At 34.4% G+C, this 19346-nt stretch overlaps 3 protein-coding genes across 4 annotated transcripts; 1 reads left to right on the forward strand and 2 right to left on the reverse strand.

Annotated features, from left to right (window-relative positions):
• Nucleotides 1–5: 5 nt before the first annotated feature.
• On the reverse strand, nucleotides 6–2383 carry LOC101250594 (uncharacterized). The gene is made up of 2 exons (XM_004236835.5): nucleotides 1947–2383; nucleotides 6–522 (listed from the first exon to the last, which is right to left on the reverse strand). The coding sequence occupies exons 1-2, from the start codon at nucleotides 2223–2225 to the stop codon at nucleotides 283–285; spliced, it is 519 nt and encodes a 172-aa protein (XP_004236883.1). The 5' UTR covers nucleotides 2226–2383; the 3' UTR covers nucleotides 6–282.
• Nucleotides 2384–5217: 2834 nt separating this feature from the next.
• Nucleotides 5218–14445, forward strand: LOC101249258 (katanin p80 WD40 repeat-containing subunit B1 homolog KTN80.4). 2 transcript variants are annotated; one of them, XM_004236830.5, is made up of 19 exons: nucleotides 5218–5731; nucleotides 5829–5956; nucleotides 6346–6476; nucleotides 6820–6937; nucleotides 7035–7261; nucleotides 7800–7902; nucleotides 9172–9242; nucleotides 9370–9444; nucleotides 9536–9679; nucleotides 9779–10007; nucleotides 10206–10727; nucleotides 11526–11585; nucleotides 11659–11777; nucleotides 12649–12813; nucleotides 13110–13184; nucleotides 13272–13384; nucleotides 13468–13584; nucleotides 13676–13744; nucleotides 13841–14445. In XM_004236830.5, exons 2-19 carry the CDS (start codon nucleotides 5926–5928, stop codon nucleotides 13902–13904), a joined length of 2433 nt encoding a protein of 810 aa, XP_004236878.2. In that variant the 5' UTR covers nucleotides 5218–5731; nucleotides 5829–5925; the 3' UTR covers nucleotides 13905–14445. The 2 variants fall into 2 exon arrangements, with proteins under 2 accessions (XP_004236878.2, XP_010319353.2); XM_010321051.4 differs by having other exon boundaries at nucleotides 5511–5731; nucleotides 13844–14445.
• Nucleotides 14446–14945: 500 nt separating this feature from the next.
• Nucleotides 14946–19254, reverse strand: LOC101249542 (alpha-galactosidase 1). The gene is made up of 15 exons (XM_004236832.5): nucleotides 18784–19254; nucleotides 17937–17995; nucleotides 17802–17858; nucleotides 17556–17590; nucleotides 17382–17485; nucleotides 17227–17302; nucleotides 17085–17143; nucleotides 16944–17009; nucleotides 16764–16847; nucleotides 16582–16646; nucleotides 16325–16407; nucleotides 16120–16210; nucleotides 15981–16030; nucleotides 15751–15891; nucleotides 14946–15180 (listed from the first exon to the last, which is right to left on the reverse strand). The coding sequence occupies exons 1-15, from the start codon at nucleotides 18975–18977 to the stop codon at nucleotides 15088–15090; spliced, it is 1257 nt and encodes a 418-aa protein (XP_004236880.1). The 5' UTR covers nucleotides 18978–19254; the 3' UTR covers nucleotides 14946–15087.
• Between the last annotated feature and the right edge of the window lie 92 nt (nucleotides 19255–19346).

Raw genomic sequence — 19346 nt, forward strand, 5'->3', positions numbered from 1 at the left:
GATCGTTTGACAGACTCAGAATTGAGTATTATTGTACTTTTCCCCATCAAAACAATGTACAATATCGATAAGTGCTACATTGATGCAACTAGTAGGCTAAGAATAGTAAATATGAATCTTGTTGAAACAAAATATTACATCACACTACAGATTGTCTAAAGAGTATTGACTGTATTACAAAATTTTCAATTTGAGTACTCTTCGCGATCATTGATTCTATGTAGATCATGACCTAGACCAATGTAATATAAGTTAACAAGAGCAAAGCGCGAGTCTACCTCGTTATTTTGTTGGAATGAAATCGGCAGGGGGTTTAATAGGATTGTCTTTGTCAGGGTCTTTCTCTTTCTCTTCTTCCTTCTCTTTCTCTTCGTCTTCTTCTCCCTCTTCCTCTTTCTTTTCTTCTTCTTCCTCCTCCTCTTCTGGAGGATCACCCGGCATAGGAGGTGGCAAGGGAGTTTTCATGGGACTGAATTGAGGAAATATATCTGCTCTTCGTCCGGGCTTGGGTCTTTCCCATTCCTGCCAACAAACATGTTTCATCAAAATGCCTAGCAGCTTTCATGTCAAAATTCTAGAAAGCAAATTGCAGTATCGGTTCAAATACTACACTTCCTATAGTACACAATGCACAAGATTGTTGATTAGGACATCGAATTATCAAGAATGACATTGCCAAGGAAGCTCCTAGAAATTTACACTAAATGAAAGGGTCAAAATTGTATCATTGGTACCAGATTCTTGACATACCAAGGTTAGCTACTTGGAAGAGACGGAACACCTCTTAGTTGGAATATGAATAACTTCGATCAACTCATGTCTCCCCTCTCTCCAAGACAACTAAAACTTTACCCAGTGGATATCATTCAAGAGGAAAGAGGGGAGGATCAAACTACGACCAATAATTAACTTGTCGCAGGGTTTCATAAAGCAATGATCACTGCTTATGGACCTAAACCTGGGTGGATCTATCCATGGCTACGAAGAAATTATCCCTTCTTTCCAGCAGTTTCTACACCTTCGATTAGATTTTCTCCACTACTTTCTGATGAGTGATTGACAGGAAAAGATTGTCTTGGCTTCAAAAGTAGGTTATGTAGGCCTAAAACCTTTCTTCTAGGTTGTTTCAACAGGCCAAATAGCAGATAAATGCTATGCTTGAGATTGCAAGAAGAACCACTCCTCTTAAAAACTGACTAATCAAACAAAAGGGCTAACTTTATTATGAGGATAGAAAATTTGGTTACGCTCCGTGTACAATTTCAGAAATTTCATTCTATTTTTGACCACATAAAATCGAAATCGGTAACTTGATAGTTTTGAGTATAATGCACAATTTATTTCATCCAAACAGCAACAATCATTCACACTTAAATAACCATTAACCATAAAAAACCCTACCTTGTGGAGGAAGATAGATTGGTTTCAGAGGACCCTCGGCTCAATTGCAACAAATCAAAGTAGGTATAGAAAGCAAAAACAGCAGTGAAGAATACAGAGCAACTAATAAGATAACAGTTATAACAACAAAATAGTATGATAATCGAAACACAACAAACAACAAATGATGATAGAAAGACACTACAAGTAGAAGTCTAATACTACCCAACACACCGCCCAGCTTAAACCCGTCGGAAAGCAAGACAACACCCCACTACTAATCTGCTAAGTTGAAGTTGCATCGCAGGTTTCAACAATACAAATTGCAATTTCCTATGCTATTTTCTGATCAGATTTGGCACAATTCAAATCGTCCAAATAGCAAACAACAGCTCACACTTAAACAACCAAAAACCATATCTGGATTTTAAGCTATCATTACAACTTCTACACAATACATTTTACTCTTACCACACACTAAGCTGCAGTCCATAATAGCTAATAGAAGAACACATCTACAATTAAAGTTAAATAACCAGAAACAAAAACGAGTTTTCGAAGCTTACGATAGGGAAGTCCAGAGGTGAACGTTGAGTCTTCTTCTCTTCTTCCGGTGCCATACGCACTATCTGTGAACTCCTTCTAGATCTAGAATAACACAGAGATGTCGGTCTCAAAAACGGCATTAAAGCAACGGTGTGTGGCGGCTGAGAGAATGAGCAAGTTAAGAGGCCAATACACGACGGCGACGACGATGTTGAGGATACAGAACCGGAGCAGTTTAACATCGCCGCCGTACATGGCGGCGTAGAAGATAACGCCGGCACAAGAGACGATAACGCCATTGGAGTTGCGGCAGAGAGAGGCTGTTTTTCGCTTCTTCAGCTACTTTGAGATATTGGCGGTGGAAAATGTATTGGGCTTTTTTGAGGCCTTAGAATTCATTTACATTTTAGGCCCATCAAAGCTAAAAGGATAGTTTAACATTCGGACTTCAGAGGTCGATTTTTTTAGCGTTAAAAATTTAAAGATATAAATCGATCTTTAGACGTAAAATTGACGTTGCATCGCTAGAGATCCACATGCACATACAATTTTCGAAATGTATATATTGAATTCAGTTGTTCGGATAAATATTTAATGACTTCATATAGATATACATGTATATATATACAATTGATCAAGGACGAATATAGATTACGATTGTGAAAATGCAATAATGTTTGCACGAATCATGATTTGCTTCAAAAAATATAATAAATAAATAAATTTCGTCTCTTAGTTGATCACACATACATTAAGCTTTTACTCAGAGAATACACACTTACAATCAGAATATTGTATTGCGTATTCAGTTAGTGTGATTTTTTTTATACGTATAGATAGTATTTTTTTTTATATGTTATTAAATGAAAATATTGTTCTAATTTTAAAGAAAAAGAAAGGGCTTTCGCTATATTTAATGAAAACGAGTACAAACATCGATACTTAGCTCATTATTTTATTTCAATTCTCAACCTAAAAAAATGCTTTGTCTTTGTCTATATTTATTTTTATTCTTAAAAACATGATAAGTTTTGTGAAAATGATTATCTTTTTATGCTTTGTTTTAAGTGGAATTATTTAGATTCTTAATTAAACATCAATCAATTCACTACCTCAATTAGTTCAATGGTTAATTGTTGAGATGACCAAGAATTCAATCAATATATTAAATAAATATATAGAAAGGTTCTTATTATTTTTAACAAACTTATGAAAAGAGCTTATCAATAATTAAAATATTTAATCCACTTGTAATTTAATAACTCAATAAAAAAAAACTAATTAGTGATTTCTTCAATTTTGAAGGATGGATGGAGGTAATGTTGAAAAAATAAGGGATAATGCCCAAGTACCCCTCAACCTATGTCCGAAATCTCAGAGACACACTTATACTATACTAAGGTCCTATTACCCCCTGAACTTATTTTATTAATAATTTTTTATCCCTTTTTAGCTTACGTGACACTATCTTGTGGGCCCAACAATGACTGACTTTTTTTTCGAACTAGCGCCACGTAGGCTAAAAAGGGATAGAAAATTACATATAAAATAAGTTCAGGGGGTAATAGGACCTTAGTATAGTATAAGTGTGTCTCTGAGATTTCGGGCATAGATCGAGGGGTACTTGGGTATTTTCCCAAAAAATAAATCAAAACTTTATAATATTTTCTTCCATTCATTTGTTAAAGATCAAAATAAGAATTGAATGCAACAAAATGTAACAAATAAATAAATTACAATAATTTTCTTTTTTATATAAATAATTTCCTTATATCTAATAATTTATTATAATTAAAATACTTTAGAAATATATCAATTCACAATTCTTTTAGAATTTTATATTAATATTAAAAAAAATAACTCTTAGAAAATATTCCTTTAAAAAACTATTTTAAAAAAAGATTCTCAATACTACTCTCATTTGATTTGTTTTCCCTCTAAACAACTTTGACACATTCTTTATTCCTTTATTTTCCTTTTAAACTTCAAATGGTTGATAGCATCACAAAGTTTTATTTGAAACAAAGAAATTATATGACTATTTTTTTGGACTTTTTACGGGTGTTTAGTATTTATATTGAGATTTTTATCAATTTAAATTTATATCACGTAATACATAATATTTATTTTAAAAAAATATTTCGTGCTATAAATTATATTATATTTAAATTTTTGAAAATGAATTAAAGAGAAATAATATGAATTAAATATATTTACACTTTGCCTTTTTTTTTTTCTAGAAAGAAGAAAAACAAATAATTACACAACTTTTCAAAATTGTGATACAAAGCTAATGAAATTGATCAATTAAATAGATGATTAAATTTCAACTTTTTTCTTTCTAGAAAGTAATTAAAAGAATAAAATGATTACATAGAATCACCTACTTTTCATTTCAAATTTGACTAGAAAAAGTTACTATAATTTTTTTTTTAAAAAAAAATTATAATTAGGATCAAATATGTTAAATTTCAGCCGTTGGATGAGTGATCAATTAGTGATCAACGGTTGAGATTGATATAACATTCATAAACGTTATATTTGAAGGTAGATTCAAAATAGTCCGTTAAATATGCATCGATTAGATGTAATTTGGAATTTGATGTAATTTTTTAAGGTGTAATTTTTGCTATATCCTATATCATCTCGGTGTCTAGTGCAATGTCCTATGTTGCATTTTAAAAAAGATTTGACGGGACTCACTTATAGACATTTAAATAGATCTGTGAATATATTAGAGGAGACAAGATTAGAAAGAGGATATACGCGATAACATGAAAATAACCTCCATGATGAAAAGAACGCAGAAAACAAGATTGAAATGATTCAACATTAAAAGGATCAGGAACATATATGCAATAACAAAAAGGCGTGTGAGTTTGATGTAGATAGGCCTATGAAAAATTTGAAAATGATTGCTATACAAGACGTAATTCTCCTTTCAACAATAAACTTAGCGAATACAAAACTTTATGATAATACCCAAATTTTTTTATTCAGACATTGTAGAGGTGTGATGACTTCATCATCCTCACCTTCCCCTGACTTATCACCGATTTTATATTCAATATTTCAAATTCAACATATGAAAATTGTACTCGTTTGATATTTAACCCAATTTCTTATAACACGTGCTAATAGAATATCATAAAGCTCAAACAAGGACAAAATCAATCGGTAGCTAAACAATTTCTTTGCTTTCAACGATAAAACAATGCTTCTAATTTAAAGCACCTTATTTCTTGGTCTTCACCTTATTAATTTATCCACATTATCATCCTCTTCAGTTTTAACACTATTGTTGTTTTCATTACTTTAATTACTTTTACTAATTTTATTTTTTTGTACTCCGATATTTTTACCATATCTTCTTTACTCTAATCTCCAAATTATTGAGATCCACTTATAAAATCACATTAAATGCATAGTTTTAATCATATTTAAAACTTCTTTTTTTTTATAACTATTTTTATAAAGTTTAGTGAAAAATTATTAAACATAAACTATATTCACAAAGATATTTTAAAAACAAATTTAATTTTTATGGAAAAAACATAAAAGGACCATTTTTGTCATTTTCTCGTGATTTTGAAAACGCCATTTCTCCTTCTTCTTCACCTTCTCAAATTTTCCCCTCTTCGCCATTGTTTTCAATCCTCATTGTGAAGAAAAATCATCGCAAAAATTGCATTTTTTGAAATTGAATTTGAGTGAAAAGAAGCAATAGTTTGTTGAATATACTTTAATTTTTTTTTTAGATTTTTTTTCATCTATTAATCGCCAAAATTGACAGCGTTTATGCAATGTAAGTTTTGTCAACCGAATCATATGATTTTTTTTTGTGTGGTTTGTGTAATGTATTTTACTTTGAAGTTCGAAGACTTACTTTAAAATCTTTGCAGGAAGGACGGAGAACAAAGGGTTTATTGATTTGTTGCGTAATGTGCTGTGAATCGAGAAGTGGGTTTTGTTTGATTTGGTGGTTTTGACTCTCTTTCGATGACAACTACCAAACGTGCTTATAAGCTACGTATCCTATTTTTTTTTTTTGGTTTGTATTGTTAGTTTATTTGCTTAATTTTGTTGTTTGGCTTGCAATTGGTCATATAGGGTAACAATTTCTTCATAAAAATTGAAAATTGTGCAATGTGGTGAATGATTAACTTTGATTGGACTGTATATAGAGACAAATGATAGTAGGGGACTAGGTTCTTAATGGTTTTTGTTTTGTACTGGGAAAAAGGGGGAAAGAAATGAATGTGAGCTGAGGTGTACCGGTAGTAGTCTCTCTACCTCACAATGGTAGGGGTAAGGTCTGCATAGATCCTACCTCAGAACTGGGTATGTTGTTGTAGAAATGAATGGTAAATTAGAGAACTCACACTATGATTTGAAGACCTTGACAATGCTTTGTCATAGAGGAATTTGTAGCACATTCTTTAAGTGTGAACTGCTTAAAGATTGGGAGAAAATCATCCAGGGTTCTTGTAACTGGGGGAGAAGATCACAAGGTTAATCTCTGGTCCATTGGCAAGCCTGATGCCATATTGGTTAGTATCTCTTATTAGTTTCTCTTTTCATTGTAATTTCATTTCCTTTGTTATGTATGTGTGCATTGAGATCAAAATATCTTTTGCTCTAACCAAAAAGGAAGGTATATGAGTACAAAGGGTGAATGCTTACATTATTAAATTTGATTTACACTGTCAAGCAGCTAAATCTATATTATGTAGTTCCTTTTTGGATGACCACAATGGAATGTTCTTCCTGATCGAGGCCGTTGTTTGGGGCTTAACCTTACGGTTATCATTTTCTCTGTTTGCAAAGATGCAATTTTAGCGGCAACATTGTTTGTTTTTTAACACATTGTCTTGTATCTGTATTCTTGTGTAGAGCTTGTCAGGTCATTCAAGCGGAATCGATTCAGTTAGCTTTGATTCTTCAGAAGTTCTGGTAGCTGCAGGAGCTGCCAGTGGTACTATTAAGCTTTGGGATCTAGAGGAAGCCAAAAGTAGGCTTTTTAGAACTTTATTCTCTGTGAATATCATTTTTTTATTTTTATCATGAACTTTACAAATTCTATCTCTTTATCGATCTATATTTCTCAGTTGTTCGAACTCTCACTGGACATAGATCCAATTGTATATCATTGGACTTCCATCCCTTTGGTGAGTTCTTTGCATCTGGGTCTCTGGACACAAATCTAAAGATATGGGATATTAGACGCAAAGGGTGCATTCACACATACAAAGGTCACACTCGAGGTGTCAATACCATCAGGTTCACGCCAGATGGACGCTGGGTTGTATCTGGTGGAGAAGACCGTAGTGTAAAGGTCGGACTCTTATTCTTCACTTCTTTCCTTGTTCAGTAATTATATTTCGGAACTAACACATTGAAGTGACTTCTAATGGTTGAGACGTTGGGTGAGCCATATCAGACTGTACTTGCTAATATTTCGTATGATATCTAAACGACATGGCTCAGAACAAAAGAAGACTGATTATTATTGACATACATCAACTTAATGAAACATTCACTTAGGATGATGCCTTTATACTTTCTGGGTCTTATAGAAGCTACTTTGTTATAGATCAGTTGGTACGCTAAATAAGGTCGTGAGATGATGGAATGACGGATATTTTAATCTTGGTACTTAGCACATTCTTATGACCATGATGAAAACCACTATTATTAAAATCAATCGTGCCGTGCATAAAGTGACAGCGATGCAAAACTACTATTTTAAGTAGTTTATTTTTTCCACGTGCATCTTTCTAGGATATTATTGTTTGCTTGACATCAAGTAGCTATATCAGCCTGTAAGCTCTTTAAGTCTAGTTATCCTGATAATAGATTCAGTGTTGTGGCAGATATGGGATTTGACTGCAGGGAAGCTTTTACACGATTTCAAATGTCATGAAGGAAAAATTCAGTGCATAGACTTTCATCCTCATGAGTTCTTATTGGCTACAGGTTAGATAAAGCTTTGACTTACTGCTACAATGTTCTTCTTAATTGAAGGTCATCTTTCTTGTTGTCTTGTAAATCCTCCTGTAACTTTTGTTGTATTTCTGAAATGAGTTCGCTGATGCATTCTATGATCTATGTAGAACTTGAATCTAGTGGCAACCTAAAACTTTTGCATGATGATATTCTTATTAAAGATTAGGATAACCAAACATTTTATCAAGAAATGACAAGTTGAGAAGAGTATTCTCATGATGATATTCTTATTAAAGATTAGGATAACCAAACATTTTATCAAGAAATGACAAATTGAGAAGAGTATACTCATCTATCTGAACATATGACTAGATTTGATAAGTCTTGCTATTGAATATTGATTAATAACTTTATCCGCCATTATTATTTTCAATCTTATTTTCATATTTTTTGTTCTTATCTCCAGTATAAGTGCTTTCCTCTCCAATCAGATCTGTGACTTCTATCTTGGGGATCTATAGAACTGCTTTGTCTACTTATATAAGAATCTGTTTTTCATGTAAGTACTTACATAAAAAGTATATAGAAATGCTTTATCTCATTGTGGTGCATGTTTTTAGGGGAGTTCGTACCTGATGAATAAGGTTTTCATATGAACATCGCATGCTCCATGAAACAATACTCTCTTGCTTCCTCATAGTTGAGTTTTCCTTCTCTAACCAAAATATAGGAAAGCCAAACATCAGTGCCCTGTTCCCTAGTGTGGAAACTAGTAATTAGTGTTAATCTAGCTTTGGGATTTCCTGCAGTGTTTCTTGTGAAAATATACCAGGAACCCCATACTAAAAGTGATGTATATTTTTGTATCGAATTATTGGGAATTAAGTTTTAGCTTTCTTTTTCGTGATTCAAATTTGCAGTTGGGAAAGAGGGAGGGGGAACCAAAATAGGAGGGTACTGTAATCTGTATTTAGGTTTTGAGAAAGTATAAGGTGATAACTAATTGAAGCCTGCATCTTCAGGTTGCTGGTGCTGATTACACAACCGAATTCAGGGGGTGTTGGGGGTTAGTGTGTGTGAGGATTGAAGAAAGGGATCAAATTAATTATAAAAGAGTCCCCAAGAGCTGGGCTTGGAGGCCCTTACGCCTTTATTTATATATAATAGGTGAAAATTAGATAGTTGTATGTAGAATTAGCCAAATCGTCTGAAGCATGAACAGAATCGCCTTCCTTCTTGTGTCTTATCACGAACGCTGTCAGATGCCTTACTATTTGTTCATGGTTTTTGCATAACCAGGTTCTGCTGACAAGACAGTTAAGTTCTGGGACCTTGAATCTTTTGAACTCATAGGTTCTGCTGGACCTGAGGTTTGTTGGGTTCTTCTCTTTGATTTCCCTTTTCTCATTGCAGTACCACTGCTGAGTGTTTCTCATGTATTTGGAAACTGTATGCATTGTCAGTATAGTAAAAAAAATTGTTTTATCTGAAATCTAGACAACAGGAGTGCGTTCCATGGCCTTCAATACTGATGGAAGAACCCTTCTTTGTGGTTTACATGAGAATTTGAAGGTAGGCATGCATTTTCTGTTTTTAGAAATGATTTTGTTAAATATATTTGGTGCTTAGTCCATCTCCTAAAGAAAGTAGTCCTTCTTTGTAGGTTTTCTCATGGGAACCAATTAGGTATCATGATACAGTAGATGTTGGATGGTCTACATTGTCTGATCTAAGTATTCATGAAGGAAAACTTCTTGGATGTTCTTATAATCAAAGTTGTGTTGGAGTGTGGGTTGTCGATATTTCGGTAATAGTCACCTTTTTCCATTGAAGTTGTCTATTTGATGTCTTGCTTCTTCTGAAATTTCTAAGTAATGTCACACTTCGTCATGCTTGCCTCTTGCAGTGTCTTGAACCATACACAATGGATAGTTCTACACCATCCAATGGTCACTCAGCAGCAAAATCCAATTTAAGAGTGAATCTATCCACTTCAGCTGAGGATAATACAGATGCAAGTTGTCGGGGACAATTAATTTCACAAAACTCTGATCTTGTGAAAGAGTCTAAGTCATTCAGAAGACTTTCTTTGTCACAAAACATGGTTCTTCAGAGGGATTCTGCTGCTCTTACTAGTATGCTACTCTTATGTTTTTCATGTTTCCCTTGCCTTAACATTATTAGCTTGGCACCTTATCTTAAGTTCTTACTCTGCTTCTTTAATTCCCCATTTACTACTTATTCTTTTAACTCCTGGCCTTTGATTAGCTTCCTTTGCTCAAGTTTGATTGCCAGAATATCTTCTTACGTTTGCACTTATCTTCTGAATGAAGCTATCACAGATACTCCTGGCACCACACAAAAAGTAAATCTCAGTACTGGTCCAAAGGCACCTCCATTCAGCTCAAGAGCAGTTCCTAATACAACGGGTGTAAAGAGGAATTCAGCAAAAACCCAGTCAACAGAAAATGGCTCTATTGTCAATAAGGAGATTATACCTGTTCTTGTCCCAAGAAATAATGAAAGAACAGAGCTTGCCTCTGAATGCAGGAAAGGAGGAGTTGCAGGAAGGGAAATTCCACAAAGATTGCAGCCAAAAGTATCTGATTGGAAGTCTCCTACTACCAACGAAGACCTCGGGAGGCCAACTTCTGCAGCGCAGTCTGAAGTTGAAGTGCCTAAGGCTATTGAAAGTAGTAGCCCTGCAGACAGGAACAATTTTCCTTCTGTTAAATGCTCAATATTTGAAACTGCTGCAACTGAGAGAAGTGTGAATGATGACACGAATTTAGTTTCCACAAAACTTGATATCAATACAGCACATGAGCCACTCTCCAGTCACCCAATTGAAAATTGTGCGTATTCACTTGTGTCCTATTTTTTTTATATTGTCTTTACCTTTTCTGCTTCTATGCTTTTGTGTGTTGTGGGTTGTTTTTAGGCATTGTGAGGTATGATTTTTGAACAAGAAAGGTTTTAAGGTATATTATGCCGGGCAGTATCAATTATGTATGTGCCGTCTAATTAGATCTAGAATTTTAGCACCATATTTGTGGGTTAAGTTGCACATATATACTTCTAAGTTGGATTCTATGTTTCATTTGTGAAAAAAGAAGCCCGATGTTTCTTCTCCTGTTTGGTTCTCAGTGGTTATGTGAAGTGGTAGTATACCAGTAAATTTCATCAACTTGCAGCCAAAGGAATAGTATAAGGGGTGTAAAGGAAATTAATATCTTTTGTGGTGTGTGTATGGATATATCTACTCACGTGTGTGTGTGTGTGTGTCTTGCCTTTTCATGTAATAATTTTTTTGCCTTGATATTTTTCATTCTTTTACACTTATTTTTTGAGAATGTACTTCACTATCTATGTCAGTCACTTCAATAGCCTTACTTGAACTTTATTTGGGTTTGAGTTTCTTATTTGCTCACTAGTTCAAGTGATCATCACCATAATTGCTGTGGAAGGGAAATAGCTTAATTGTTTAATCCGTTGCTTTATTCATTTCTGTATTTCTCCCATAAATTATCACTGTCTTCTACTCAGTACAATTTCTTAAAAGACCTGTTCTGTGTTTAACTTTATTTGTATTTCACCTTGTCTTTAGAATAATATGAATTAACTGTATTATTAATACTTACCCTTTGTACCAGATGAAGCCCGTGGAAATATTCTTAATAGGAAACCTTATTCCATGCTAGGTCAACAAAGAGGTAGAACTCTTTTTACTGCTATTGGTGCACTTCTAAATTATGGTTGTCTCATGCATTGAATTTGGAAAATTAGGTAGGACACGATCTACTATTGCAAACTGGGAAAAGAGAGATAAAGTTCCTGGATACGAGGGTCTTGCTCCCTGCATTGCTGGGGCGGTACCTGCTCCAGATGTGGTTCCCACCAATGTGGTATGAGTCGATTCTGCGTTTTTCCTTATTTGTTATTCCAACTGTTACTGCATATTGAGATTTTCCCATTTAACAATATTAATCATTTGTTGCTAATTTTAATGATGGTTATTTAAAGAATGTGGAAGCATTTCAGTATTTTCAATGTGTGATTTCAGATTTGCGATCACATACTTTTAGAAAATACTGAGATTATTTCAAGTGAAATTAGCACTTCACAATCATGGAAAAGGATAGTGCAGGAACAAGGGAGAATGGGGTTTCTGTTGACAGTTAGGGGTGCACCTAAGTCTATCCTAGTCAAAACACTGCCAGGTTTGGCAAAGATTATTCTCGACTCAACATAAAACTTGAAGGTTCCCAGTGATAAAGTCACAAAATAAATTAGGCTGCAAAATAACCAACCTAACTTTTAATAATCAGAAACCCGATTTCTAATTTATCTAACCCAAATAGAAGAAGTGATGGCATGTTCATTCAAACAGGAATCTTAAGGCCGTGTGTGGCAGCTAGAATGTCACCATTGAGAGAAAAAGGAAACTAAATTCATCATCGGAACTTCCTTTTTCTTATATTCTGTTTGATCTCTATCATCATTTTTTTGGCAGATCTATTGCTGAAAAATTTTCTAGTTATTAGAAGTAGAATCTTGGACGTGATCATTATTGTAGTAGTTATACCGACTTCATAGATAGACATTCACTTTTGTGGTAGTCAATGCATTAGGACATGTGATAGCTGGAACATTGAACTGTTAATACCTAAAATAGTTTTCACATAATCTCATGATCTTTGTTGTTTCTTTCATGAATATAATAGGATAAAAGTCATTTATGTGAAAGTTGTATAATTTCTGTCTTCCATGACACAGAATTTAACTCATCGTAATTCAAAAATCATACCTGAAAAGAGAGAAGATCCCTTATCAGCTGTAAGTGACGCGGGTACTGCTGACGATGAGGATATCATTGCTGACTTGATGGAACAGCACAAAGAATTTGTTGGCTCGATGCAATCTCGTTTGGCTAAATTACAGGTAGCAATTTTGGAGAACTTGCTAATGGTTATTAGATTCTCTTACTTGGCACCATTAAGCTTTTGCAGTCCCTTGCTACTAATTTATGTGTTTAAGACTTTAAGTCCGTTATAACTGATTCGCATCATCATAATTGATGACCTACTTGGAAGGTTTAGCTTACTCATTTTCAGAATTTCTTGCTAATTGGTAAGATATGCTGATTGGGTGGGGAGAAATTTAATCAGTTGATCTCTACCATTTGATTTGGTCTTCAAGAGTTCGCTTAATTATATCGAGTTTTTGACCTTTTGTAGGTTGTCTACCAGTACTGGAAAAGACATGATATTAAAGGGGCAGTAAGTGTAATGGAGAAGATGGCAGATCATGCTGTAAGTCTTTTGTTTTTTGTGCCCTATTTTTAATATTGATATTTACCTTTTTAACACCATATGGTTTCCATTTGCTGGCTTACACAGGTGCTTTCTGAGTTAGTGAGTTTCTTGGCAGAGAAAAATGACATTATCACATTAGAAATTTGCACATGCCTTCTACCACTTCTCACGGGGCTGCTTGAGAGCAAGTTGGATAGGTAGAACAAATTGAGCTTTGTTTTCCTTTTCTTTGCTAACCTTTTTGAAAATTTTCCATGACTGACATGTTTTCTTCTTTTAGACATCAAGATATTTCATTGAGTATGCTACTCAAGCTTGTTAAAGTATTTGGTTCACTGATTTATACTTCGTTGTCTACTCCAACATCAGTTGGTGTTGATATTGAGGCAGAGAAAAGGTAATTATTACATGTTTTCTTTTACTTCCTATTAATTATCTTATCTTTTTAGTTATAGTTTGAATGGTTTTATTGCTTTTTGCAACAAAAGGATGGAGCGCTACAATCTCTGCTTTATTGAACTTGAAAAAGTCAAGAGTTGTCTACCTGCTCTTTCGAGGTATGTGAAAGCACCTTAAGCCACCATCTTTAGGTCCGTGGAGAATATAAATTGCTAATATTTATCCATTTCTCTATCTTTTTTTTTGTCATTTAGAAGAGGAGGTTCAATTGCCAAAACTGCTCAGGAGCTGAATCTAGCACTACACGAAGTTTCATGAGTTTAGTATTATTGCATATAACACCGGAAGTAACAATGGTGTTGCTGAACTTTGAGTGACATTTGTAGATGCTGCACTGCATGCTTTTGGTACCTTGCAGAGCTAGTATCCTCTATGCAGATGCAACACTTACTACTAATTTCTTCACATTACACTTGTCATCATCGATAGTTATGGACAAACATGGTCACTGATGATTCATATTAGCCGATCCCAACTTGTTTGGGACTAAGGTGTGTTGTTGTATTGAAGGTTAAGGACAACATGCTCTAAAGATGCTGCTAATGAACCTGCTTGTTGGAGAAGAATCCATCATACTAATTCTCACCTAACCCTAATATATATTTGATTATTCTTTGTAATTGTAGGTTTTGTTGTGTGAACTCATGTATCAATTGTGGTAATCAGCATACTGTGCAAGGGTGTTTAAAACTATAGCTGACTCAATTACTTGAGATTGAGACAGTGTTGATTGATATATTTTATTTTGTGTCTTAACTTCTCAATGAAAGAAATGATATTGGCTTCATAAAAAAGAAAAGAGGTTCAAAGGTTTCATGTTCGAGTCCAAAGAATGGGAAAAAAATATGATTAGAGAGAGCTTATATCTTTAGAAGAATAGTCGGATCGATTTACTGCTTTTTTAGCATAATGCACACCAACTTTTGGTATGTACAAGTAGACACTTCAAATTGTCTAAAATTGAACATCACATAACATACGTAGAACACAATATTGTCATGTAGGATGCCTTGTAGGAAGAATGTGACTATTTGTTCAATTCTATACAAGTTTAAAAGTCTTACTTGTATATACTCAAAGTTAGAAGGCATAGATGTCAATTGAAGCGAAGGTGAAAAGTACGTTTATGTATTATGTCTAACTTTTTGTAACCAATATACATAGATTATTAACTCATTTTACATGATCATACACACATTATCAAGTTTGGTGGACGACAATTTAGACTAATTCTTCAAAAGGTTAAAACTTATAAGATGTGAATTTGAGGACCAAAAATCAGAAAAGCTACAGTACATATAGAAAAAAAAAACTCATACATAGCATCTTATTAATCATGTTTAATCCTTTGTATACATTTGAAACAAATGACAAGTTCATTTTTTAATAGTTAAAACATAACAAGTTGAGAGGAAAACACAGAAGTGTGGTGCAGACATCTTCAAGCAATAGGCTTCAATACATACATCTTGCATGCATGAGAGTTCACTGTAGCTGTCAAATTCCCTACAAATTTTGTCTCCAATGTCTTGTGCTGCATCAGAATATGCCAAATCATTTCCATTATGAGTAAAAATGGTTAACAATCACTTCAACTAATACTGGTAAAGACTTTTATTTTCGTAACTTCTTAAAATGATGAATGATAAACAACTTTTATCGATCTAGCTGAGTATAACGTAGATTACTTTATGAATCTGTATCAATTTCCCAGATTTCTATCTTTACTTGTTGCTTCAGTGTCTTTTAGCATGTTGTTGTTTCTATTTGTTGCTATTGCCTCTTTTTCACTGTTTCACTGAACTAAGGGTCTTTCGGAAACAACCTCTCTACCTTCTCAAGGTAGGGCTACCCTTCCCAGACCCTACTTGTGGAAACACATTGGGTTTTCACTCAACTATGTGTGTTTTTGACATGGTGAGTATCAGTGCTTTTTGATAACCAAGGAATACCCGAGGGCTGTGGCCACGAGGTATGAACCTATGACGTGTGTCTAACTCACACATCAGTGTTTAGCTCTTACTACTACACCAAAGCCAGGGAGCTCATTCTTCATGTAGTATTTCGACAAAATAGAATATGAATTGTTAACATAGACATATACCTCCCAAAGGTCTCTTGCTATTACAACGCTGTTAGGAGGGATTCCGATATCATCCCAGTTTGCTGTTATTTCGTATCTCTGAGGACCGCGGTTGAGAAGCACTAAAGCTACTCTATAGCCTGATAGAGGTCCTGCCCAGATCTGTTCATAATAGAATGTGCACAGATTATCGTCTGCAATCTGCATTACGAACAGGGAAAAAAGTTATACTATATATAGACTTTCGTTACCTCAAGATCACCTTCCATTCTAACCTTTTTGCCCTGGACACCTAACTCATCTGTTCAAAACAACGAATGAGTCTAGGTGATCGCGTATAAATTATAACAAAATGACTAGTTGCAGTTAACGTGTTGTGGAGTTTAGTACCTTGATCTACCGCGATCACCTCCTTGTTGGCTAGAATCTCCATTGTATCATGTGATAAATTTCTCACATCACAACCAATGATAAGGGGAGCCTAGAATTAGCATAGAATGTATCATACATACTGGCATTCTGCTCCACGGAGAAGAAATAGCGTTGATATAAAAGTGAAATAATACATTTACGAATGATGTTGCTGTTGTTATACCTTTGAAATCGCCCAGATACTAAAGTGAATGATGTATTCATCCTTTGTCATCCCTCCATTTCCAACCTCAAGCATGTCGGGATCTGTTTGGAATGTGTGAAGACAATATAACGAAGTAAAATGGAAGTGTCCTCTATAATAAGTGAACGTTTAGATAATATGGTCACACGTTCTAACAATCGCATCATTCCATGAACAATCATCAGGCCCACACGTGAAAAGGCGTGTTGAGACTTGAGATACATCTAAATACTAACCATTCCAGCCACCAGGCCTTGCATAATCTGCATAAACTTCATTCTGGTCTGCTCTAGAAATCATGCTGTCAAAAGAAGGAAAGACAAATACAAGGTATTTAACTACTCCCGATGACATTTTGGTCCATTCAACATATCTTTTAGTTGAATACAGACAAATTGAAACGGAGAGAGTATAGTACCTTTCCCATGTATCACTGATATCGTTCGTAGTTCTCCAGCTGTTACCTAATTTACCACCCCACAATGCTGGATGCAAATCGCCCCTATTCGAGAGAAATAGGTGTATAGGATCATTAACAATACTGTGAAAATGAGAGCAGGGAACCACAAAAAGGGCTTATTAAGGAAGACATTGTCACCATTCACAAAGATTAAAGAAGATAGGCCTTCCAACTTTCATTAGAGCTCTCGTCATAACAGGGTATCTGCAGAAGAAATGGATCCCCGTCAAGAAGACAAGTTCGAGTGGAATCTGTTACACATGATTTCGCGATACATACCTAACAGTTGGCTTTGTTCCATCGTGGTTGCAGTTATCGTACTTCAAATAATCAATACCCTGAATGAAAATATCGTTATCAACAACTATGTTCGAATTGTTTTACAATCAAGATTGATCACGATACTTATACTCATACTTACCCATGCTGCAAAAGTTGTTGCATCTTGTTCCTCATGACCAAGTGAACCAGGCATTTTCTTGCTACAAGTATAATACCTGCAGAATCCTTAAACGTTGAAATTCAATATCATCGATTATCTTTTCAAAACGAATGTCATGAGCATGTTCAAGTTACCCTGCATCCGAGTAGATTCCTAGCTTAAGACCTTTACTATGAACATAGTCAGCTAAAGCTTTCATTCCAGAAGGAAATGTCGAGTTCTTAGCTGCAAAATTTCCCTAGAATTCGAAGATCAAATTAGCAAGGAAGAACGTTCATAAACACGATTTCCAGTTGAGACAAAAGTACCTGATCATCGCGTTGAGGTTCAGCCCAGCAATCATCTAGAAAGTGTCAAACACATGATATTAGTAACTACTGTAACAGCATGATCAGATGCAGATATGGATCGAGCTTATAAGTCGTTGGTGCTAGCTAGTGTTACATTCTCATCTACGTACAGGATATCGAAAACAAAATCTTGAAAGTTGGGTATATCATAAGAGATTCACACACGATGACTAAATCTACATCGATCTTAAGTCAAAGACGTACCTATGTTAACATACTTATATCCGAGCTTATCAAGACCAGTTGAAACCAACGCATCGGCTGTCAATCAAAACAAACGTTCAATAATATACAGATGAATATGAATGTGTGATTGTTAAATAAAACAAATACAGTTACCAGTTTCTCTTATGACTTTCTCATCAATGTTGCAGGCAAAATGATTCCAACTACTCCACCTGAAACACAAATTTTGCTATTGTTAGTTAAAATCGCCGAAACCTAAACAGATTAACTGACCGTGCAAAAAAATAACATATCCAATATAATTTCACATGTGGGATCTGGAGAGGTTAGTGTGTATGGGGTAGAAAGGTTTCTGATCGGCCTTTAGCTCAAGGATAGCAATTCAAAGTAGTTTAAGAAACAAAAAATACGAAAATAGACAATTAATATGGAAAGCATAATGTATCATTCGGAAAGAAAAGGACAATAACAACAACAAAATAAAACAAAACATATATTAACAGAAATCAAAGAACTACGAGAATAATACTAATACTACTTGTACGAAATGAGAAGCATGTATGGTGCTCCAAACTCACACGAAAGTGAATCAACGCTCAACTATCTACTAACCATCTATCTTAGTCTGCGACCTCCACATTCTCCTATCTAAAGTTATGTCCTCGATAATCTATACAAATCTATCAGAACAAAATCCATCATAATAAAGAACAAACACAACACGGATCTAGGATTTTCTCCAAATGTATGCAAATCACTACCGCGCCCTTTACTACACGTTCAACTGAATCTAACTTTTTAGACACGAAACTTGAAATTTTTTTTTACCAAAATTAATTTTTAAAATCAGATTTAGAGGCTAATCCATCAAATTTAAAATTTAAATACCAGAATGATTACATGCCACGTCATCATACAACATGATTAAAGATTAAAAATAACAATAATTAAGAAAAAAATTCTAAATAATCAAATTTGGTTTATGATTTTTTTTCTTTACCCCATAGGAGGAGTGGAGCCGAGTCCATTATTGAGCAAACTACGTCGTTTTACAAATAAATCCTCTTTCACTTTTCGCTGCTTCCGTTCCGGCCACCGCATTTCCGCCGTCGTCCGGTGGGAGTAACCGCCATACTCGGCGGATATCAGTAGACATAATGCAAGTATCAGCTTAATCCCTAATCTTAACTCCATTAGCTGAATTTTGATCCTAATTTGTTGAAATCTACACTTTTTTTTGTGATTCTTTTTGGTGTTTCAGTGTACTGGTTTTTATAAGAGCTGTTGACTACAGACTAACTCATCCATTGAAGGAGACAATGATGATACAATCCACGTTTTTAGAAAATATCTTGTCTTTATGCTTTGAATATTTTTACGATACTGAAAATTAAAAACATGATGTGACATTACTAAATTGGATCTGGTTTGATTTTTATTTTTTTAGGATTTGATTAGTGTAATCAAGTCTATATTTACTATCATATTACAGATCTCTTATACTATCATCGATCGACAGAGCGGAACGGTCAGAAAAAGAAGTTAAGTTAGAAAACCGTATGA

The sequence above is a fragment of the Solanum lycopersicum genome, chromosome 4 (genome assembly GCF_036512215.1).
Source record: "Solanum lycopersicum chromosome 4, SLM_r2.1".
In the NCBI taxonomy this organism is placed as follows: Eukaryota; Viridiplantae; Streptophyta; class Magnoliopsida; order Solanales; family Solanaceae; genus Solanum; species Solanum lycopersicum.

Bases quoted from the DNA above. Each gene is read 5' to 3' on its own strand.
- LOC101250594 (XM_004236835.5), bottom strand. From the start codon at position 2,225: ATGGCGTTATCGTCTCTTGTGCCGGCGTTATCTTCTACGCCGCCATGT. The intron at 523-1,946 runs GTAAGCTTCGAA...GTTTGTTGGCAG, and splicing joins CACCTCTGGACTTCCCTATC to GAATGGGAAAGACCCAAGCC.
- LOC101249258 (XM_004236830.5), top strand. From the start codon at position 5,926: ATGACAACTACCAAACGTGCTTATAAGCTAC. The intron at 7,262-7,799 runs GTCGGACTCTTA...GTGTTGTGGCAG, and splicing joins GAGAAGACCGTAGTGTAAAG to ATATGGGATTTGACTGCAGG. The intron at 7,903-9,171 runs GTTAGATAAAGC...TTGCATAACCAG, and splicing joins TGAGTTCTTATTGGCTACAG to GTTCTGCTGACAAGACAGTT.
- LOC101249542 (XM_004236832.5), bottom strand. From the start codon at position 18,977: ATGGAGTTAAGATTAGGGATTAAGCTGATACTTGCATTATGTCTACTG. The intron at 17,486-17,555 runs GTACTTTTGTCT...TTCGAATTCTAG, and splicing joins AACCTCAACGCGATGATCAG to GGAAATTTTGCAGCTAAGAA. The intron at 17,010-17,084 runs GTATGTATCGCG...TTTCTTCTGCAG, and splicing joins GGAACAAAGCCAACTGTTAG to ATACCCTGTTATGACGAGAG.